The sequence below is a fragment of the Mustela nivalis genome (genome assembly GCF_964662115.1).
Source record: "Mustela nivalis genome assembly, chromosome: 13".
Classification (NCBI taxonomy): Eukaryota; Metazoa; Chordata; class Mammalia; order Carnivora; family Mustelidae; genus Mustela; species Mustela nivalis.
In genome coordinates, this window is record NC_139032.1 from 90,916,623 (window position 1) to 90,938,882 (window position 22,260).

The 22,260-nt window shown below is 65.3% G+C and overlaps 1 protein-coding gene across 1 annotated transcript; it reads left to right on the plus strand.

Moving 5' to 3' along the window:
• The first annotated feature begins 449 nt into the window (after positions 1-449).
• On the plus strand, positions 450-4,918 carry SOHLH1 (spermatogenesis and oogenesis specific basic helix-loop-helix 1). The gene is made up of 8 exons (XM_082696208.1): positions 450-530; positions 806-952; positions 1,398-1,545; positions 1,908-2,029; positions 2,114-2,211; positions 3,292-3,478; positions 3,941-4,011; positions 4,569-4,918. The coding sequence occupies exons 1-8, from the start codon at positions 490-492 to the stop codon at positions 4,790-4,792; spliced, it is 1,038 nt and encodes a 345-aa protein (XP_082552334.1). The 5' UTR covers positions 450-489; the 3' UTR covers positions 4,793-4,918.
• The last annotated feature ends 17,342 nt before the right edge of the window (positions 4,919-22,260 follow it).

The following is a 22,260-nucleotide window of genomic DNA, read 5'->3' on the forward strand; positions in this document are numbered from 1 at the left end:
TCTCCCCACACCTGTGGCTGCCCAGCCTCAGGCAACATCGACGGCTCCGTGGGGGGCGTCCTCCCTGCCACCTACATGCAGGGGCTCGCCCCGTCCAGAAAGCCACTCTACCCTCCTGCCCTCCTTCCCCGGGTAGGGGTAGCCTTCGCCTGCGTCCGCCTCCCTAGCCAGGCTCCCTGCGGGCAGGCCCGGACTCGCAGGTGGCTGAGCCCAGCTGAGCCGGAGTGGGAGCGGCCCGATCCCCGACCCCCGACCCCTCGGGAGAGGGCAGAGGAGCACCCAGGCCGGTGGACTCCAGCCTCAGAGCCCGCAAACCACGCGCGCTCACCCCCGCAACGCAGCTTCGGCGGGAGGGCTGGGGCAGGTGGGGCGGGTGGGGCGGGGCCGCACGTGAGGCAGGGTCCACGTGAGTGGGCGGAGCCGGTCTGACGCATGCGTGGTGCGGGCGCGGCGTCCCTGGCGCGTGGTTGCGTCCCTGCAGCTGCGCTCATGGCGTCCTGCGGCCCTGAGGCTGCGCTTGGGGGGTGCAGGTGAGGAAGGGGGGGCGCTGGAGGGGTCAGGAGGAAGGCCTCTGCTCAGGGGTGCGGGGCTGGGGACCCGAGCTGCAGGTCCCCATCCGGCGGGACCGCCCGGGGCAGGGCACCCTGTGCAGGCCTCGTGGGGGGGTGGCGGGCCAAGGGGGTCCCTGCCCAGCAGCAGCCCCCACCGCGCCCGGCGGCCCCCAGAGAAGACCGTGAAGGCCCCTGGGTCCCGGTAGGCTTTTCTGGGGTTCACGGAGCTCCCCGCTCTTGCCTGTCCTGGGCAGTGGCTCGTCCCCATGCAGCGTCCCGGGCTGCAGCGAGGACTGCGGTCAGGCCGCCTGCCTGGTCAGGGCCCCCCGCGAGCGCCCCGGCTCCGGCTCCGGCTCCAGCCTTGGCCTCCCGAGGAACGTGCTCAGCGAGAGGGAGCGCAGGTGGGTGGAGGACGGTCCTGGGCTTGCCGGGGCCTTGGGGTGGGGGCGGCCGCGGACATCAGACTGGTGACGTGGGTGTGTGCAGTGGACCAGGGATGTGGGGGCCGTGCAGTCCGCGGGCAGTTAGCATGCGGCAAGGAAACCAAGGGAGGGGCTTCCCAGGGCCCACCCGGGCAGCCCCCTCTCTGACCCCAGTCCTGGGCAGCTCAAGGGTGTGCCTCTGGGGTCTCTAGTAGGGGTGGTCCAGGCACGGGCTGGCCAGAGCTGGTACAAAGATCTGGGTAGCCTGTGGCCCACAACCTTGAGGGGTCACCTTGTTCCGAGAGCCACCCAGGGGTGAGCCCGGGGTCCCTCTGAGGGGAGAATCCGTGGCCGTGGTCAAGGCCGGGTGGGCTGCTGGCCAAGGCCGGGTGGGCTACTGGACATGTGGCTTGTCTGGAAGCAGGAAGAGGATCTCGGTGAGCTGCGAGCGCCTGCGGGCCCTGCTGCCCCGTTTTGACGGCCGGCGGGAGGACATGGCCTCGGTGCTGGAGATGTCCGTGCAGTTCCTTCGGCTCGCCGGCACCCTGCTTCCCAGCCAGGAGCCGCACACTGTGAGTGGCGTTCGGCCCGGGCCACACTGCGCGGAGGAGCTGCCGGGGGACATCTCGCCCCCGGGGGGCAGCCAGGGTGGCTGTGATGGTGGTGGGGCGGTGTTCTCTGTTTGTGCCGGTGCCAGCTGTCCGTGCACCGTCTCCCCCAGCGAGGTGGGAGCCCCCGGGAATAAGCTTGGTCCCCGCTTCAGTCCCTGACGTCTCCTCGTCCACTGTTCTGCTCTTCCGGGCCGTGGTCTGCGCTCAGGCTGAGCCTCTCAGATCCCCGCAGGGCAGCCTGTGACGACCCATGGCCTGTGTTTCCTGCGTGTGTGTGTGTGTTGCTTGGCTGTTATCATTTACAAGGCTTGTTTCCATTGTAGGTTCTGGGTCCGTCCAGGGAGGTGTGGAGCGAGTGGCAGACGGACGTTCTGCCGCAGGCCCTGTCGCATGCGGGCGCAGCAGGGTCCCCAGACCGTGGCGCAGGAGCCTCCGGCCTGACTGTGTTAGTGTCCTCTGGGGGCTGGGGGGCCCATGGGGGCAGCAGATGCAGACCATTCAGGATCTCCCTCTGTCTTCTGTCACCTAGGCCATCAGCTCCTGTGAGCTGTGGGACCGCAGGCGCAGGTGAGGACGAAGCCCCGCTGGGGGCGGCCGAGGTGGTGGAGCGGCCGCCAGTCCTCCCTGGTAAGCGAGAGTGGGTCGCAGTGTGGATGGGTTTGGTGTCCTCGCCAGGGGACAGGCCTGGGCTGCAGGATGGCTTCTGAGCCCCGGGCACGACGGGGTCCTTTCCTCAACGAAGTTGGGCACCTACCGTGGTTTCATCATGGCACACCCACGTGTCGGGGTGAACCTCGGGGACCCCACGCTGCTCGCAGCTGCGACAAACAGGTTCACGGACGCCACTGAGAGCCGGGGTGCGGCCGAGGTGCCCGGCTTCTCGGCTGCGGGCTTTCCTTCATCCACCCTGTTGTCCTCCTTTTTTGGGGAACAGCGTCCACGCTTTTGCTCCCTGAGGACAGGTCCCCGCTCCTCGGGCCTCTGGGGGTCCCTGGGTCCCGTCCTCGTGCCTGCTACTGGCCACTGCCGTGCCCGGCTCTCTCGAGCAGCCCCCACACAGCCTGGGCTTCTTGGCGCCCTCGTGATCCTGTGTTCTGGAGCCGTGTGAGTCACAGGCTGCACGGGGAGGGCATCTGTCCTCTGTTACTGTGCAACCGTGCACGCAGGGCATTTCCGATGACTGCGTCTGGCTTGTGCTGGACCCCGCAGCCCGGCCGTCTGTCACTCCTTGGGTGTGAAAGACCGCGGGGGGTTTAGGCCCCATGCACTTGACTGCCTTGGGAGCCAAGGCTGTGCTTTCTGATTGCCGGAATGTGCCCATGGAGTGGGGGAGGGGACCGCCTGTCACAGGGGCTGGCGGCCGAGCTGGGGCCTCGGGGGAACTCTGGGAGCCGAGGGCAGGCGTGAGGGTGCAGAGGTCACGCGGCAGGGAGCGAGACCCGAGGGTGGAGGCTGGGGTAGAGACTGTAGGCAGCTGGGGCAGGGTTCCGGATCTGAGCTCTAAGTAAGGGCTGAGCTGAGGCCAAGCCGGCGTCTCCTCTGAGCAGCTTCCCTGACCCCAGTTGCCCAGCACCGCGGCCTCGGGTGTCTATCTCTGGGTCATTTGTCTGCCTCCTGCTTCTGAGCTCTCCTGTCACTGTGCCGGGGACTGTGGATGCAGGCTGAGGGCTTGCGGGGAGGCCACCCTATACCTCCCTTCTGTCGTAGAGCCCTACAGCCTGCTGTCCCAGCCCCCAGGCCCAAGTGCTCCCGAGGCCCTGAGGCCGCCCCTGCTCTGGCCTCCTGGCGCGTGGCAGCCGCCTTCCCCGCTGGTGAGTGCAGAGGCTCAGAGCTGCCTGGGCCGGGCGGGGCCCCCGGCGGACGGGGCCGACCCTGTCAGGATGCTGGACACCAGGTGGGTGCCGCGGTGGGCCTTCGCAGCAGCCGGTACTCTGCCCGCCCCCACCCCAGGGACGTCTGTTCCCCCCGCCCCCCTTGCTCTCTGTGCCTGGGCCGCAGCTGGCTTACCCGGGCCCGTTTAAGCCAGACGCCGCAGTGTGGCTTTCTGACGCGGGTCCAAAAACGTTGTCGTGTTTCTAGCCGGTCTGTGTTTTGGCTGATAGTAAACGAGTTTGTGTTTTGCGAGCGTGCACCAGCTGGGGCGTGGGAAGGGAGTGCGGCAGAGGCTGGAGGGAAACCAGCAGAAGTGGGTGGCGGGAAGGGCCTTCTGTCCTCGGTTCGGTCTGGTGGGGAGGGAGGGGCACCCTGTTCAACCTGAGCCTGAAGCCACCTTTGAGCTCCTGCACTTTGGTCTTGAGCTTTAAGGAGTTGGGCTCAGCTGGGATCACTCACGATGGTGTCTTCTGATCCCACGCAGGCCCGTGTTGGGATGTGATGCGGAAGACGGGGTGTCCTGCTTGCTGAACACTGGTCCCGACTGGTGGCTGGGTGAGTGGGGGTGTGCCTGGGTCACGCCTCAGGGTCTCAGCCAGTCTGGGTGAGGGGCGGGGCCGGTGGCTGGGATGCACGGGGAGGTGTGAGTGGGCTCACCTTGCTGTGTGCTACCGAGGTTCTGCTGTCTGTGTCTGGGCCTGTTTTCTCTGTGCTGCTGGTCGTCGAGGTCCCGGGGGTGGGGAGCACGAGGTGGCGCATGCACGTGGAGCGCCTGTGTGAGCGTGGCGTATGGGGCCAGCGGTGGGCCTCCTGCCGCTCGGGGTCTGTGTGTTCCCTCCCCCTAAGCATCCTTGCGAGGGCATCAGGACGGGAGAGCAGGACGTCTGTGAGATGCCATGTGGGACATGGTTTCCTGTAAGAGCATGGCTGTGCTCTCACGGGTCCTCGTAGGTCTCGAGCACGGCCAGCAGGAGTGGATTCGTCTACCTGTCGCGGCACTCGGGAGTCGAGGGCTTCCAAGCCGGGCAGGACAGAGAGGGTGGTCTCTTCTGCACCTTGGTCTCGCCATGTCGGCCGCGGTACCCAGACTGATGCGTCCGCTCTGCTTCCAGGGTCCATGGAGGGCAGAGGGGCCCGTGCCCCTTCTCGGAGCGCGGTCCGGAGCAGCCTGCTGGACGGGGCCGAGCCGGGCTTCCCAGCGGACCCTGAGCCCGGCCTCCACGAGCTCCCGGATGGCCCCCTGGAGCCATGGGGCTCGGAGGTGGGCTGCCCCAGCCTGGCCCTGGCCCTGCGGGAGGAGGTGGACAGTATCTTCCCCGACTTCTTCCCCTGCTAGGCCCGTGTCGCACGTGTCCATGTCGGGTGCCTTGTGGCTTATTTTGGGCTCGGGAGGCAGCTGTGCTGAGCTGTGGCCAGGCTGGCGGGCCACGGCCGGGGAAGGCTGAGGATTAAAGGCGGCGATCCTGTGGAAAGCGGGACTTGGGAGCATCTGTGTAATCAGCGCCATTCACTCGTTCACTGGGCAGATGGCTCGGCTTCCGCGGGGAGCTCAGGCTCCTGCCCGGGGCTTTGTTTCGGCGCCGTTCATGGCCCTGCAGAATCCATGAATAGCCCTGCAGCCTGGGGAGGGCTCCGGGGCTGACTTCTGTGTTCCCGGCCGGCTCCCTGGAGCGGCAGGCATGCGACCCCACCTCTCATGCCCTGGGATTGGTCTGAGTGGCCCTCACGGCCCAGGGGTCTGTTGGGGGAGGCCCTGGTGCTCTTGTCCACAGCCAGAGCCCCGAGGGAAGGACTGGTCTCCCTGTGTTCGAGGTGGGGGGGGTCCTCTGCACCCTTCTCTCGAGGTGTGGGTGTGCCTGGGACAGAGGCCACCTGGTGTCAGCATCTGGACCCTTCTGGCGGGCACAGCTCCAGCCCCAGCAGCTCTGGACCACTGGGGTCTGGGGAGGCCTGGGTTACTGGGAGGAGCATCGCCAGCCCCTGCGGTCAGGTGCGGTGGACCCTGCCCTGCCTCTCACCCCTTTCCATCCAGCAGAGGCGGGTGTGTGTCCCTGACCCAGGCTGGCCAGGGCCTCACTGTTCTGCTCCTGCTCGCACCTTTCTGGAGACGCCCCAGCCCCCCGTGACCCTCCAGCCCAGCGAGTGCTCCGGGGGCCAGAGGGCTCCCCGTTCTCCAGGAGAGTAGGTTCTCCGACTGTGAGTCCTGCGCCCCCCGCCTGGGCTGCCTGCCCCGCACCTGCGTGCGTTTCCTGTCCTGCAGCCGGAAAGTTCCATTCATTCTGTGAGTCACCGTGCAGAGCGGTTGGCGTGGGATGGAAGCTCCGGCAGAGCGGGCCCGCGGTGGGGCTGGAGGAGAGCCAGGCAGTGGCGGGGGGGGGGGCGCTGGTGCGGGAGGCCAGGTGCCCGCGGGGGGCTTCTGTCGCCCCCAGACCCCAGTCCTCAGGAGCCCCGTGCTCTTGTGTGTGCTCGTGGGCGTTGCTGCTGGTGTGCACATGCGTGTTCACGTGTGTTCCTCGAGTGCACACCTGTGCCTCTCTTTGGGGGGGAGCACGACGCTGCAGGTGTCCCAGCATCAGGCCAGCACCCTGAACCCAGCTGTGGAGGACCCTGCTGTGCCAGGCTGTTGTGTCGGGGCTGAGGCAGGTGCAGGCCCTGCCCCCCTAAGTTTCCGGCTCCCTGAGCCCATGGGGGACCTGGGGAAGTATTGTTGAGCCCTGATCCCCGGGAGCTGGTCTGTCTCTGCTGGGGTTCGCCCCAGGGCTCCCTGGACATCGCAGCTGATTTTGGTCAAGCTGACCTAGAGCAGGCAGACTCCGAGCCCTGGGGCCCCCCGCACCTTCGACCTCAGGTCAGCACCTGCTGAGGGAGATAGAGATCTGCAGCCCAGGCACTGGAGAACAAGGAGGAGACCCAGCCCCAGGCTCTCCCTCGGCCGGGGAGGGACACGGCCCTGTCTCGGATGGCAGGCTTGCTGCACCTTGAGCCCAGGGAGGGGCACCTGGAGCCAGTGTCGCAGATAACCCCGGGGCCCAGTCTGGGCCTGTGGAGTGAGAGCTGTGGTTGATCAACAACGTCTGCCCCTCCCTCCGGCCCCCAGGAGAGGAGAGTGGCCCAGAAGCGGCAATCCCTGGGGGGCCATGGCCCCTGCCCTGCCGGCCGTAGGAGTGTGGACGCAAAACCCCATCCCTGAGCTGGCTGGGGCCTGACCTCCCCCCATGGACGGTGACATGCAGGGCAGAGGCAGGCGGGGTTTGATGGCAGGACCCCCCCAGGGGAGCCGGAGGAGAGAGGGGCTGCCGCAGGGGCTGCTGGGGGCTTGGCCAGAGCTGGAAGGAGCTGTGGAGTCCAGGGAGCTGCCCGCCTCCTGCCATCCTGCCCGCCGTCCTGCTCTCCAGAGCTTTGTGTACCCGAATTCCGGCCCCGGCCGCAGTGGTCCTCACTGCGCTTCAAGCTGTGCTGCTGGTGACTTCGGGCTTGTTCTGGGGCCTTGGGAGTGCCTGGGGGGCTTCAGCAAGTCTCCAGTCAGCTCTCACGTGACCTGCTTCTCTCCCCACTACCCCCACCATGAGGAGTGCCTGGAAGTAGGACACACAGAACGGACGCGGCCCGGGCAGGACCCCGGACACCCTCAGGCCACACCCTCTCAGTCCACACTCCCCTTGGGTTGGGGCATTTTGGGGGGGCTGAGCTCGCGGCTGGGCCTCGGTGACAGTTGGCCGTTGCTCTGAGCAGTGACATCGGTACCCCGTCTCCCTCCCGCGTCCCGCCTGCTCTCCGCTGTCCTCGCGTCCCTCTGCTGCTCCTCGCGCTCCCTGGGCCTCGGGGCCACTGTGCTCACCGTGAGCTGGGGTCTGGGTTGAGGTGTTCGTTTCTGCTCAGGGACCTCATCCAGCTCTCTGGCCCCACGGGTCCTGCCCTGGGGGGCCGGGTGTGCCACTGCTGGGAGGAGGTGCCGTCCCGGGCCCCTCATTTGCCCCCAGGCTCTGGTTGACTCTTGGCAGGACAGGCATAAGCTCCTTCGCCCGTCTCAGCTGGCCCGTGAGAGAGAGGAGACCCTCGCCGGACTGGTCAGGCCTCGCTGTCCGCCCCCCCGACCCCGGCATTCAGACCCGAGGGAGCCACACATCCGCGGGTGCGTCTCTAGCCCCGCCCTCGTTCGCCAATGGCCAGGACACCTTGTCCCCCAGTAGGCCTTACTGTCCCTCAGCCCGTCACCTGGGCCCTGCAGCCCCCAGGCCTGCTCACAGCCCGTGCCCTAGTTTGGAGGTCCCATTCCCGCTGCTCAGACGATGGTAGACGGGTCCCTTCACCCTGCCTGCCCGCCTCCCTGTGCCTAGACAGGGCATTTAGGTTGTGGGCCAGGATGGGCCGGGCCTGTCCTGGAGGGTGGTGGGTTATGGGGGACAGGCGCTCTGGGGTGAGAGCAGCTGTGCTGGCACGGAGAGGAGCGAGGACACCGGGCACCCCGAGACCGGGACCCAAACAGACGTCACCATGGGCCAGGGTCGGTGCTGCCCCGGGGTGAGGGCGGGGCGGGGGAAGGATGCGGTGGTGGGACGCAGGGGAAGCCCGGGCTCCCAGGAACCGAGGAGAGGGAACTGGTGTTGCCCCCGGATGGGGGAAGCAGGAGAGGCTGGGGTTGTTGACCTGCTGAGCAACGAGGCCTGGGGCCGCTGGGACGGGCGGCCACCCCACCCCGCTGGACGTGCTCCCAGTGTTGGGTCTTGCTGGAAGCGTTCTTGGCGGGTACTGTGGGTACAGCGGCTTCTGATGCAGGAGGCCGGGGTGGGGGCCCGAGGGGTGGGGACCACAGAGGGCATCGGGCAGGGAGAGCCCCTTGGTGCTGGGGGGTCTTGGGGGTGGGTCCAAGGGGCCTGGGAGCCTCAGACCAGACCCCCTCTCCTGACTGGGGGACACCACAGCCAGCTCCCCTTCGTCCCAGGCTGACACAGGCCTTGGTGTTGGATGGCACGGCCTGCCCTGAGAGACTCCTTCGAGGAACCCTTGACTGCTGGCAAGAGCACCCAGTCTGGGGCAGGGGTGGGCTTGAGGGATGGGTCAGATGTGGTGGCCCCGGGGGAGGACAGAGCCTCCATGCAGCGGGGCACCCGTGGAGGGGGGGCTGGAGCCTTCAGTGTGTCTCAGTGGGGGCTGCGGGCACGCACCTGCGGGTTGGAGGGGGAAGGGGCAGCGGTGGCGCCCCCTGCCGGCTGCCCGGTGGCTGTCCTTGCCCCCAGGGCCTCAGCCCCCATTTAACAGAGACACACGTGTGTGCCAGAGGGGCTCCTGAGCCGGGCCCGACCTAGCCGGCCTGACAAGGATGCTGACATCTTGGTCCCCACGACATCTGCTTCTGGCCCAGCTGGGTGGAAGCCCTGGGACTGGGCGCCCGGTGGCCCTGGGTTCTGGCCTCGCTGACTGCCTGCGTCATGCATGGCTGTCACTTCTGAACGGTGCCCTGGGAACCCCTAGCAGCTTCCTCCACCGTGTGGACATGAGCCCGCAGTGAGCTGGGTTTACTCAGGGGGGCGGTCCTCACCTCTCTGACCGCTGCGGCTCTGGCCCGGTGTGGTCACTGGCTGGATCACCCCCACAGAGCACACTCGGTCTCGGGGCAGGAGTCATTTATTGGACACACCAGGAGAGGTCTTCAGGGATGGGGTCTTGCTGGGGTGACGGGAGCGGTTGAAGGCTCTTGGTTTACTGTGAACTGTCAGTCCTTTGCAGCTCCTGTGAGGGAGAGGCAGGCAGGGTGGGTTCAGGGGTGGGGACAGGTGGGGCGGATCCCGCAGTGCCTTGGGCTCTGCCCCTGGGCCGGGGCGGGGGGGGTCTTCCATGAGCAGACCTCCCCCCATCTGCTCTGCCGTACTCTTCCTTCTGCAGACCTGCCCTGAGCCTCTCGGCAGGTCCCCCAGGCCAGGCTGGCTCTGCCCCTGTCAGTACTCCGGGGGACCCCGTGGGCATCCCCACCTTGGGTTCCGGCCAGCAGAACCAGCGGTTGAAAGCTCCGCGCGTCCGCCTGCGGCTGCACGGTCCCCACGGCTGGCGTGGCCGGTGCTCCGTGTGTGGGGGGCAGCAGTTGCCCCCTCACCGCCCCGCTCGAGGGGCCCTGAGCCACAGCCCTGCAGGGTCAGAGGTCACTCACCTGGACCCAGTGGCCTACCTACTGTCGGGCATGCGGGCGGCGATCCGTGAAGAGGGGCACGGGTTCCTGAGCCGGGGTCCAAGCTGCACCCTTCCAGCCTCCAGGGCTGGGGCGAGGGTGGCCACTCACCCATTTGGGTCAGGTAGATGACGTTGGCCGGACTGACCCTGTGGTGTTTCCAGTGACTCTTGAACATCCGCATGATGTCCCGGCTCAGGGTAGGGCTCCGGCCTGCAGACAGCGGCAGGGGCCGTCCCTCCGGCAGGTGCTTTGAGACGACGGGCTGTGGGGTTCTGGGAGCTGGGAGACGGCCCTGGGTTTTCTGGGTGCTGGCAGGGTTGTGGGGATGAGCCGCCGTGGCCAGAGTGGGAAGGGTGTGCCCGGAGGGCCCCATGCCAGGCTGGAGAGGAGGCAGGGGCCCCACAGAGCTCCAGCTGGCCCTCGGCTGGGGTCCGGCCCGTCCTCTGGGCCCTGGGCCTTGTTGTTCCCAGCCAGTGATTGCTTTGTCAGCCGCACGTCAGGGTAGGGGCCTGGGCCTGAGAACATCTGTGGGTGTCTGGTTGTTGGGGTTGTTTAAAGGCCAGCAGTGTCTGGGTAGCACCAGGGGGACACAGGTGAACGTTCACCATCGCGTGCCCTGCGACCCCAGTCCCACACCCATCGCCCACAAAGCAGAAGCAAGCAGCCGGGGGCAGCGGTAGTCCTGCCCGTCCAACGGTCAGCCTCTCCTTGCCTTTCCCGAGCATCGCTCTGCCCCGGGGTCCGCAGTCTGCGCCCCCCGCGCGCCTCTTGGCCTGGGCGTGGCCAGTGGCTCCTGGACGTTCGGACCTCACCCCACTGGCCCTGCGGGTCTGGGGACCCAACACGGGGCCACGCACAAATCAGACGTCTTCATGCTCCTTGCATGGCTGGAATGGTCCCCTGAAAGGTGGGGGTGCATCCTGGGTCCCAGAACTTGGAAATGGGGCAGAGTCTGGAAGCAGGAGATTTGCAGGTGTGGCGAGCGTCTTAGGGTGAGGAGGTAACGGCTGGGTTCAGACTGGGCAGGAAAACCAAGGACCGGTGTTCTCTAGTGGGAAAGAGGAGGGAGGTTTGAGAACAGGAGAAGCCCCCTGGGGACGGAAGCAGAGCTCAGGGACACCGCTGAGGCCGCCGGGGCTGGAAGGGGCAGGAGGAGCTGCCGCTTGGAGCGGCTAGAGGGAGTCGGGCCCCTTGCCACACCCCTGCCACTGACCCTTGCTCGCCCGGGAGAGCTCTGAGTGGTGATGCCCAACCAACAGCCCTTACCTCTGAGCCCGAGTGAGGTCGCCAGCCTGTTTCCTAAACACGAGCATTTCCCCAGCCGCGTCTGGATGCTGCCACGTCACACCTCGGATGCCGTGGTCCCAGTGAACCCACAGAGCCCCGTCTCTTACCTGTGCTTCTTGTCTGTGGGTTTCCGTGGCCCTAATGGCCTCGGGGAAGAGCAGAGGCTCCGACAGCCTGGGGGCTGCCGGCAAGACTGCGGGGCTCCGCTAGGGTGGGAGGGGCGCGACCTCGGGTTTCTTCCAGACTTACCGTCCATGAAACTAACGGAGGCCCACCCGAGCTGCTGCGTGTCAGGGCTCCCCTGCTGGCCGAGTGCCTTCCCACTCCCCAGAACGCAGGTCCCGCTGGCCGGCGGTGGCGGGCCCTTACCGAGGAGGGTCACCACTGCTGTCTCCTTCCTGTGCTGGCTGTTGTGGAACCAGAAGATGGGAAAGCGAGTGGGGTCCACCTCCTCCAGGAAGATGGTGTTGTGGCCAGCATCTGCGACTCGGGCAGCAGGGCGGGCGGTGGGAGTACGGGGTTTTCCCTGGGGCCAGAACCGGGCCCTGGGAGCCCTGCTGTCCCCCACCCTCTTCCCACAGCCTTGGACAGCTCCGTGCTATGAGCACTTGGGGCCCACGAAGGAACAGGACTGCGTGCAGGCTCCCCGCCCTTCCCAGACACCCACTGCCGGTGGAGGGGCCCTAGGGGGTGCTGAAGCCGGCTGGGGACACTCCTGCAAGGGGGCGTCCCGGCAGGTGAGCTGCTGGCCACACGCTGCTGGGACTCCCGGGGCTCCCCACTCGCAGCCTGGGTGATGCTGACCGTTCATACTTCATCTCAGCGTGTACTGAAAGTTCTGTTTTGTTTCCTCTGCCGTCATTATAATCGGGACCCACGTGTCCTGTATTCTGGGGCAAGATTCCTTAGGACCCCGGAGCCAGAAGATGTGCCCACAGCGCCCCTCGGTGGGACTCAGTGGGGCTTGGCTGTGCTGGATGTTGGATGCGTGTATCCCAGCACAGCGAGCCCCAGCCCTGCCCTGTGTCACTGTGTCACCCTTTCTCCAGTGTCTCGGTTAAATGGCCTTGAGCTGACTGGGGATAGGGCACAGGGCTCCCCTGGACCTTGGACCCGTCTGGAAACCTCTTCCCGGACTTACCTTCGGTAGAGATGAAACTCCATGGTCCTGGGGCTCATGCGGATTTTGTGAATGAAGAACATCATGTCTGAGTCCTTCCAGAGGAGTTTTGGTTCTTTGGAAGCCTGGGCTACTGAGAACCAGTTGCCGCTGACCTGCCAAGCAGAGGTGGGTATGCTGGTCCCGGGGAGGGAGCAGGGGGCCTGGCCGGCGCCTGGCCCTGTCCCCTTCTCTCTGCCCCCAGCTGCCACCTCTCCCCACTCCAGATGCCCACTGTGGCTACCAGATTCTCGTCGATGTTGGGGTCCTGGGGGCCTATGTGCGGGGCGTAGGGCCCCCTCAGCAAAGCCAGCACCAGCGTAGGCAGTGGGGTGTTCATGGTGACGTAGGCGTGGCCCAGGAATGACTGGTGGCATCCCGGGCATCCAGGGCCTGTGGCACTGGCCCTTTTGTGCCCTGCTGGAAGAGGGCTTCTGCCACATGGCTGGCTGTCCCAGGTTCCCTCCTGCTCACTACAGTGACCTCTATTTGTTGACAGTACTGCCAACAATGCTCACTGGGCCATTTGGCCACAAAGCCCCTGCCCGACCCATGCTGGTGGTTGTGCCATTTCCCAGAACCCCAACTGTGTGTCTGGGCTGTCTCCAGGATCCTTGTGTCCCCAGTGGGCACCGAGCTCTGCTCATGGAGTCACAGAGCTGCTTCTGATGCAGCCAGCAACTTGGGTGGTTGTGATGTCTCCTTTTGACGGCCGCCTGGTGGTTGAGGGCTTGGTCACGGCGTCCAGGGACTGTGCAGGACATGTGAGGAGACTGGAGTGCCCATGCCCAGTGCTGCTGTGCCAGGGCTCTGGGGACTGTGGCTGCTCTGTGAGGTGGCCTTGCTGCCCAGTGCATCTCCTGGAACTGCCCATCTTTGTAGAGCAAGGCGAGGCCTTGGGCCCAGGAGGATGGGAACGGGCTGGGGGCTGTGGGCTGGACTGGGGGTGCACCCCATTTCCACTTTGGCCTATTTCCAGAGCCTCCCCACTGTAGGGTGACCTGAGCCGGGCCAAATTCAGCTGCTCAGAGACCCCAGGGCCAAGGGAACAGGAACCAGTGCAAGTGCAGGTTACAGTGTCCCCCGTGGGCCAGGGGCCTCAGGTCCTGAGCTCCAGTGTCCTCATTGTGGATGTGGCTATGACGACTCTGCCTGCCTGTCCGCCCTCCTGTCCACTTGGTTGCAGATTCCTGGGAGGTGCTCACGGGAGGTCTCCATCACCCCACCCCTGCACCCCCACCAAGGCTGGGTCACTCTGCTGTGTCCCAGTGCTCATCCCTGCCCCCCGTGGTCTGTGCTCACGACAGTGGTGGCGCATGGTTATCAGAACCGGACCGGGACCATTACATAGAAGGAAATGTTACGAGTCTTGCTGACAGAAAGTGGGCCCAGCCATGTGTGGCCAGGCTGATGTGTTAGAGCCTGTGCGATTTGATCCAGAAACGCAAGGTTGGTCACGGAAAGTCACCGTATTTCATGCGCAGAGACGCGGAGAAGATCGTGTGGGCATCACGTTAGCAGCAGGCAAGGCCCCCGAGGAGAATCCGCAGGACGCCTGCCCAAAGCCGCAGTCGGCACAGAAGGGAACGGGTCTGTTGGAAGCGGGGTTGCCAGATTCCTATAAAACAGTCCTGTGTCAGCACGGAGCAAGGAAAGCTGACCTCGCAGGACCGTGGACGCCGTCACCCCCACCGTTGGACACGGCACTGACTCCCTCCGGTAAGGGACGAAGGGAGCACGGGGAAGGTCGACAAGGAGCGTTAGCGAGGTCGTGGCAAGATGGCCCGCCGGTAGGCTCGTCGCGCTGGCGAATTCCGGGAGGCGAGTTGTCCGAGGGTCTGTACACCAGAGGCACCATCTCTGAGTGTGCGCGGTCCTCCTGTGGGTGGGAGGCCGAAGAGACTTTACTTGCAATTCAGGAAAAAAATCAAGTAATCAGCAATAAATCCAACAGAGAATCCGGCGAACCTTCTGGCTGGAAGACTACCAGCTAGTCCTGAGACGTCTAGATGAACGGAGTCAATCACAGACCAGGTCCGGGGTTGGAAGTGTCAGCGGCCGTGTGCGCTCTCCCCGGGACCAGCTGCATCCTCGCCGGATGCCCTGCGGGAGGCGTGGGTCTGCGCGGGCCGCGGCTCCCGGCTGCTCAGTTTGGTGAGACTCGCTCCGGCAGACTTGTGTTCTCACCGCAGAGGTTTCATGATGAGGCCCCGTCATTTGACTTCAGCAAAGTCAGAAGAAAGCACGTGCCCTCCCTCGTACGGGCCTTGCAGAAAAATGGGGTACGAGACAGCATTTTTAAGACGGGACTGGATGCCCTTTGGGACGAAGATGAGTGTGAACCTGCGTGACACCCGCACAAAGTTGAACCCCAGCAGGGCACTGTGTGGTGTCCCTCCTCAGAGCTGGGTGGCCCTTCTGTCCTTGGGACCTCAGAATGTGATCTTCTTTGAGATTGAGTCTTTGTGGGTTTAATCCAGTACTAGGGGGCCCCACGGAGCAGAGGTGGGGGGATGTGGCCACAAGCCAGGGCATGCCAGCAGCCTCAGAGCCGGAAGGGGCCGGAAGCACCAGTCTCTCCCTGGAGTCTCTGGAGGAGGGTACAGGCCTGTCACGTGGAGGGGGCCTTTGGACCTCAGAATTGGCTGTGTCTGCCCCGTCTGTGATTCCTTGTTACTGCAGGACGCCCCTACGCCAGGACGGGAGACAAGTCCCTGCAGGCACAGCCGGCCCTCTCAGGGGCATCTGCGGAGTTCAGGAAGGGACTGAGGCTAGAGTGTGGGAGGGCAGGGAGAGGCCAGCCAGGGGAGGGCCGGGCCCCAGGAGGGACGCAGCAGGGTGGGCTGCTGGTGACCCTGGACTCCGGTTCCCGTCTCCCACGGGGCCTCCCTTCCCTGGGTCCCGTGGGAAGCTGCCTGTCGCTGCAGCTTAGGGACGTGGTCGTGGGTGGAGAGAGGAGAGAGGGTCTGTAGGAAGAGGCGGGGTGTCCCGCACAGGTGGACGGTCCACTGGGATGTGAGAAGCAAGAACAGCCAAGCCTCCGAACCGGAGGAGGACTGCAGAGCACACCCCACGGGCTCGGGGAGAAAGAGCCAGCAGACACGGGACCGAAAGGGCAGGGCCTTTGGCGAAAAGCCCACTCAGCTGGACTGTGGGGGAGGAAGAGCCCCGTTCACTGAAGACAAGCAGGTGAAAATGCAGCCGCAGCTGGCAAAGGACCTGTCTCTGTTACCAGCCAAGGGCTCTTCTCCAGAATATGTAAAGAGCGTACACCAAAGCAATAAGAATGCACCGATGGAGAATTGGGCACAAGACTTGAGTTGAACTTGACCAAGAGGCCATCCGACAGCCCGAAGCACGGAAGGGTGTGCGACCTCACTGGTAACCAGAGAAGTGGAAATTATACCGAGATTCTCAACACCCCCTACTCCGAGCACCCCAGAATGTTAGAAATAAAATGACCACACCTGGTAACCAGAGAAGTGGAAATTATACTGAGATTCTCAACACCCCCTACTCCGAGCACCCCAGAATGTTAGAAATAAAATGACCACACCAGTGGTCGTGAGGATGGGAACTCGCAGGATCTCGGATGCTGTGGGGCAGGGAGGTCAGAGGGTCCAAAGCCCTCAGAAGGCCAGTTGCACAGCCAGCCAGAGCCCCTGGACGTGACCACTGCTCTGCTAGGCATGTCCCCGCGGAGATGTGAGCCCACAAGCCCCCCGGGTCCCCAGCATTCTCTACTCTGAAGGCCAGGGGTGGGACCGCGGTGCTGGCTGTCCTCGGGAGGCTGGGGAGCATCTGGCGCTCACGTTTCACAGCTGGCACGGCAACCCGCGCCCCCCAGAGCAGCCACCACTTGCCAGAGGCCCCCTGCCCCACCGGGAGCTCCAGGTGCCTCCCCTGCTGTGCTGCCACGAGGGGGGCCCCAAACCATGCCTGTGAGAACACGGGGTGTCGTCGGAGCCCCTCCTGTGGTGGGCGCCGTCTTCCCTTTGTTCTGAACGAAGACGTGCAGGGGCAGCCCCCGCGGGCGTGCAGGCTCAGGGAGGTCGTGTGCGGGAGCTGCAGGAGGCTTCGTGAGTCCAAGTGAGCGAGGTGGGAAGTGGCTTGTGGGCGACGGCCCTCAGCAGGGGCACCGGGCGCTTCGGTGGCGATCAGCCATGGGCGGCACGTGCTGGTTCCGCCCCTGCAAGCCCCAGGGAGGGGGCCGCGGTGGTGGCCAGCCTGCGTCCCAGGGTTGAACCCTGCAGCGTGTTTGCTTGCCTGGGGGTGGGGCCTGGCAGGGGCCTCCTCGGGGTGACCTCAGTCCTGACACCCGGCCACCTGGGACCTTGTTGGCTGTGGCTGGGGGAGAGGACGTGTGTGGCGAGCAGTCTGTGTGAGTCACTTGGGGTGAGTGAGCTTGGGGATGCCCAGAACTGGGGGAACTGGAGACTGGGTAGGGGGCCGGGGGGACCCTCCGTGCCTCGCAGAGGGGCTTGTGGTGGAAGCAGAGTGGTGGCGCCTTGCTTGGAGGGTAATTGCAAGAAAGGGACATGGTCGCGTTCTACTCCTTCAGGGGGAGGCCCCCTGCCTCCTGGGCGGTGTGGGGGTGAGCAGGGCCATGGGCGTGGGGTCGGGCGTTCAAGACACTGGCTGAACTGAGAGTCTGGAAGGCCGGCCGGGGTCTTGGGTTCTGGGTTTCAGTTTGGAAAGCATTTTGGGGGGACCCGTTCTGGCACGATACCAGCTGCTGCTTTTAGGACCCCTGGGACTTTGGGGTGTTTACTCCCAACTTCGGAGTGGCTGCCCAGGTGTCCCTCTGTGGCCCGGGGTCGCCCAGCTCCTCCCAGCCCCCCGAGATCCTGGTGGGGATGGGTAGGCCCACTTGGCGCCCGCTGGGCTTCAAGACACCTGAAGCTCCAAGAACAAAGGGGGGGGCCCGGGCCGAGCCAAGGTGCTGCCTGTGACTCCTGGGGTCCTCCCTGCTAGGATTGGCCGTGTTTGGACCGGCGGGTGCTGGGGGCCCTCACCTGTGCCCCCATTCAGGTGAGCACTGGCCGCTCCCCGGCAGAGTCATGGGGCGTGCGCTGCTGTTCCTGAATGGGGCTGGATAGGGTCTCCCCAAAATTCTGATCCGTCCAGGCCTCAGAACGGGACCCTACCTGGAGTAAGAGTCTTTGCAGATGGAATTAAGGGGAGGCTTGACCCAGAACCGCCCTGGATCCCCGTGGGCCCTGAACCGGAGACGGGTGTGGAGACGAGGCTCACGTGTGACGCGGAGTGATGAGCCCGGCGGGGACGGACGGGGGGTGCAGGGTGGCAGCTACAGGCCGGGGACACGGGCCCCACCGAGCCAGGGAGAGGCAAGGGGCAGTCTCGCCCTCAGAGCCTCGGCGGGGCTCAGGGCTGCGGCCACCCGGGGCTTAGCTCTCTGGCCTTGGATGGGGGGGAGGGGGGAGCACAGTTCAGCTGCGTCAGCCCGGGGGTGTGTGCGCGACGGGGGCCCCCAGGAGGCCCACCTACCTTGTTACCCTGTGCCGGGTCAGGCCGCATGTGCCCTGCGCGTTGGCCCACCGAGTCCTCTCTTGTTTTAATAGCTATGGAGATGAGGGGCAGGTCACCCGAGGACATGCCCTGGGTGGCAGTGACAAGGCAGGCCCCCGCCACTGTCCCTGGCCTGCTCCGGGGCTCCGCTGGCTGTCCCTGTCCTTGTCAATTTGGGCAGGCCTCCCGGTCAGCTAGTGTGCTCTGGAAGCGGGCTCCCAGCCACGCTGGTGTCCGCCGCCCCTCGAGGAGGTCACGGACACCTCGCCCTGTCTCCGACCAGCCGCAGGGGCAGCCCAGACGTGGAGCCCTCGCCCCAGGCGCCCGCTCTCTGCCTGGCATCCTTGCCGGGGATCCGACGGTGAGGGCCCCTCCCTGAAGGGTCCTTGCTGGCCTGGCTCCCAGCCGCAGTTACCGTCCCCTGGGGCCCAGGGCAGCAGTGGCGGTTGGCACGTCAACAAAGGTTCCTGAGAGGCTAATTTTCTAAAAACAAAAGCTGGCGTCCTGGTGGCCTCTTCCCGGACAGACTGGTAGGGAGGCCTCCGGCCTGGGGCCGGCAGGTCTCGTGCTTGCGTTCTCGGTCACTGTGGCAGGCATGGGGTTGGCGCCTTCATCCTTGTCCAGGGGCCGGGGGGACCTCAGCCAGCCGTGGGCGCTGGCCACACCCTTTGTGTCCGTGTGTCCGCTCTGCGTCATCTGCCTCCCAGGCTGCGTGGAGGTCACGGGTGCCCGGGCAGGACCGAGAATGCCGGGCAGCTGCTGGCGGCGGAGGGCCACGGCCCAGCTCTGCGGCAGCCAGGGTCTGACGCCTGGGGCAGGGGCTCAGCCAGGGGCTGGCCGTGGCTCTCCCACAGGTGGTCCCCACAGTGGCCCTGTGCTTTCGGCTCCTGGGGCTGTCCCAGCACCCCGTCTTTTGGGTGAGCGGAACCAGAGCCCTCCAATGCCCCCACTCGTCCCGCCCCGCGGTGCTGGAGGCCAGGCTGCCAGGTGTCCCCCGCTCGCCCACTGGGAGCTCAGGCTCACGTCTGCAGGCGGGTGTCCCCCGTCTAGTGGGGCATCTTGGGGTCGGGGGTATGTGCCCTGTGCTTGCTGGCCTTCCTCCCAGGGTGACCTCTGATGCTGCTCGGTCCTTGAAGCTCGTTCACCCCCACAGGGGGCCAATGTCCCGGGAGCAGCAGGCGGATCCCGCAGAGAGGCCGGACGTTACTTTTCCATGGTGAACGCTTACTGCCGCCGGCCTGGGGGCTGAAGCAGCTCTCGGGTGGCACGGGTCTTCCCGTGGCCGCCCCGCCATGGGGCGCCCCTGCAGGGGGGCCCTACCCCGGCTCCCCGCGAGCACGTCCCCCCCCGCCGCAGTGCGTCCCTGGCCCTTGTTTTCATTTTGTCTCTTTTTGGGATTGATGGGAATGGTGTCGCACGGAGCGCACATGCCCATACCCAGGCTTTTTGGTGAAATGCTACATTCCAAGAGTCACCCGTGTGACCTTCTAAGTGGATGGGTTTATTTTTGTCATGGTCGTGTGGGGCCGTCCTGCAGGCTGTCCATGCCGCTGTCCGTGGACGTTTGGGTTCCTGGTGGCCCCGGGCTCGTGGCTGTGCAGTCCCTCGGTGACGCGTCACGCCGCTTACTGAGCACAAGCTCGCACTGGATGCTGAACAGACATCCCGTGCTAAGCGCCACGTGGAACCCCGGTGTCTCCTGAAACGTCTCGGAGCAGAGTGGCCGGGGTACGAGCTGTGGTGCTTCCCGTGTCAGTGCAGACCCCCCAGACTCCCGGAGAGAGCTGTGCCCCGTGGCAGCCCCACGGGCCACGCCGGAGATGACTTCTTCACGCTGGCGCCGCCGCGGATGAGTCAGCTCTTAATTTAGCCGTTTCGTGGGTGGGAAGCGGCAGGACACCTTGGTTTGGCTTAGCGTCTCTGACGGCTGGTGGCGCCAGGCACCTTTCCGCGGACCTCTCGGTCACGCGCCCACACGCCGTCTCTGGTGACGTGCCTGTTCCCCTTCGCTGCCTGTTTTTTTTTTCTTAAAAATTGGGTGGTTTTCCTTTGCTGTGGATTTGTTGGAGTTCCTTAGAGATGCTACCCGTGCGGTCTGTCGGATGTGTGTGACTTGACTTTTTTCTCCACTAATTGTGGTGTGACTAATCGCGGAATGAATTAAGCTGCAGGAGAGAAAAGGGACCGTCTCCTGTGATTTCTGTTCTCCGATCTGTGCTGAGGCTTGTGGGTCGTGGTGCAAGCTGTGGTGTGGGCGTGCGTGCCCCGTGCCCCAAGGGACGGGTGTTCTGTGTGCCGCGCCGAGCGTGGCGTCCCGTGGCTATGCACCAGTCGTGTCTCCTCACATCTGCACCTGCGCTGGCTCTGCCTCGTTGGCCTGGCACTGACTGTGGGAGGACCACGGAGAGGGCAGGTCCGCGCGTGGACGTGGCCTCTCGTGGAACAGCTGTCTTTGCGGATGTGAGTACGTTAGGCATCCTTGGTTGGGGTTTTCCTGAATCACCCACTGGGCTGTAAACGTACCGGCAAGGGCCTTTAGAGGGGAGAAGCAGAGGGATATTTGACCCAAAAGGAAGAATTTGCCTGGTGGAGGGGTTTGAAGAGACTCTGCTTCTGGCTTTGAAGCAGGAGAAGGTGCCAGGAACAGGAATGACACTCTGGAAGCAGGTGAGAACCCGGATCCTCCCCGAGGGCCCGTGGAGGGAGCGAGGTTCTGCTGGCCGCCGGCTCTCAGTCCAGTGAGACTGATCTCCGACTTCCGACGTCCAGAGCTAGGCAGAGGAGCTACGAGGCAGGGCGGCGGCATTTGCCTGGTGAACGCAGAGCCCGTGGCCTCCACCACCCAGCCTCCCCAACGCAGGGGTGGGAGCACCTGCCCAGGCCCAGCCTGTGTGCTCCATAGCCCCTCTCTGGAGCTCCACCCCCTCCTTGCCTACTGGCCCCAGTCCCCACCTCCACCGGAAACTTGCCCACAAGGCCCAGGCCAGCCGGCAGGTGGCACTTAGGGGCACACCTCATTTCAGGAAATAATCTTTCTGTTCTGGGTCACGGAGCCCTTTGTGGGCAAAGAGCAAATGGCCTTCTCACTGAAAGGTGCGCTCGGTTGTAAATGCTCCTGTTGCCCCTGGTCCCGGGGGTGCCCTGAGGCCTGTGTGGACCCCTGGGGCCTGGCTGTCGGGACGGCCAGGCATGCGAGATCGGTCCAGAGGTTGTGTGCTATGCTGGGAGCTCCCCAGGGGAGTCAGCGTCCACGCTGAGCTTCTCAGCACCACTGGGGAGCATGTTCACGTCTTCACCTTGAATAACAATAGTGGATGCCCTGTCCCTGCTGGGCAGAGCCCTGCTGGGGACACCCGCTGTCTTTGTCCTGCCCCATGCCCAGCGAGTTGTATTCCTGCCCTGGAAGCCAGCAGGCGCTCCGGGCAGCTGGGCTGACTGCAGACAGGCAGCTGTGGGATGTGTAGGGAAACAGAGGCAGGGGCCCTTCCAAGCCGGCTCCTGGTGTGGGAGAGGCCGTGAGCCATGGAAGGGGACTCGGGACCACAAGCAGGGCAGCAGGGTGAGGTGTCATCGGTGGTGGGCCGGCCAGGCGCTTGTCCCAGCTCAGACCGTGAATCAACCCCCCTTCACGTTCCAGAGTCTTCTCAAGGACCCAGGGAGCTGCCCACCTGGTTCACCCTTTCCCGCCAAGGATGCTGTCCCTGGACCCACAGCCAGGGTGCTTTTCCCCAAGCTGTGGGTCAGTGAGTCACCCGCAGTCCCCAGGGGCTCTGTGACTACCATGGGTCACCCCAGGCCTTCCCAGATTCCAGCTCCCCGGGCACGGCGCCCTTCATTCTCCTTGGCCGTGTCCTGAGGAATGAGCCCCACCCCCCAGGGCCCCTGCTCGGGACCGCTGGCATCATTTAGGGCTGTGTGCGGCCTCCCCTCCCCCTCCCTGTGGTCCAATCTGTGCCTGGCCTGGCATCCTGTGGGGGCGTGTGGGTGGCCTTGGCCCCGTACGGATGGGTGTGTCTGCTGTGGGTCCTCAAGGGAGGAGAGAGAGTGGACACCCCGGGCTGGACGTCCGCCCACCGTCCCCGATGCTTGTTTGCTGAGGTTCCTGGACCTGGTGTGCGGGTCCACCTGTCCTCTCAGGCCTCGGCCTCCGCCTGGGTTGGGGAGAGGCCTCAGCCTCGTGTGTCCTCTTTCGGGTGCTCTGGTCATGGCTCATGGTGTCTTGTATGTGACAGACGATAGAAAACATCACCGATGCTGAGTGCGTGGCCCTGTCTCGTCTTTGATTTCGTTGCATGTGTGTCTTGTGAGAGCGTCTGCGTCCTCACTGTCCCCGTGTTTGCTGCCCGCCGGGACCCTCCTCCGGCCCCGTGGGGCCGCGCTCCTCCCTGAGCAACCCTGGGCCGCTCGCCCTCTGGACCGGCCGCGCGGGGCTGTCTTTCGGTCTCGGCCCGTCTCCGAGACGTCCCGGCCTCGGCTCGCTGTGGACTGCCCTCTCCCTCCTGGCCGGATCTTCGTTCGCCGGAGCTTCTCAAGTGATGGGGAGCGCGTTGGACTCGCTTTGGCTTCTGTAAGTGGAGGCCGTTCTGTAGGACTGTTTCTCCTTTCGAGGGGGCTTCCGGCTCGAAAAACGCGTCGTCTGTGTCCAGCCCCGTAGTGGCCGCCC

Coding starts and splice junctions, on each gene's coding strand:
- SOHLH1 (XM_082696208.1), top strand. CDS start 490: ATGGCGTCCTGCGGCCCTGAGGCTGCGCTTGGGGGGTGCAG. Junction 2,212..3,291: donor GCGGCCGCCAGTCCTCCCTG/GTAAGCGAGAGT, acceptor CTTCTGTCGTAG/AGCCCTACAGCCTGCTGTCC. Junction 3,479..3,940: donor GTCAGGATGCTGGACACCAG/GTGGGTGCCGCG, acceptor GATCCCACGCAG/GCCCGTGTTGGGATGTGATG.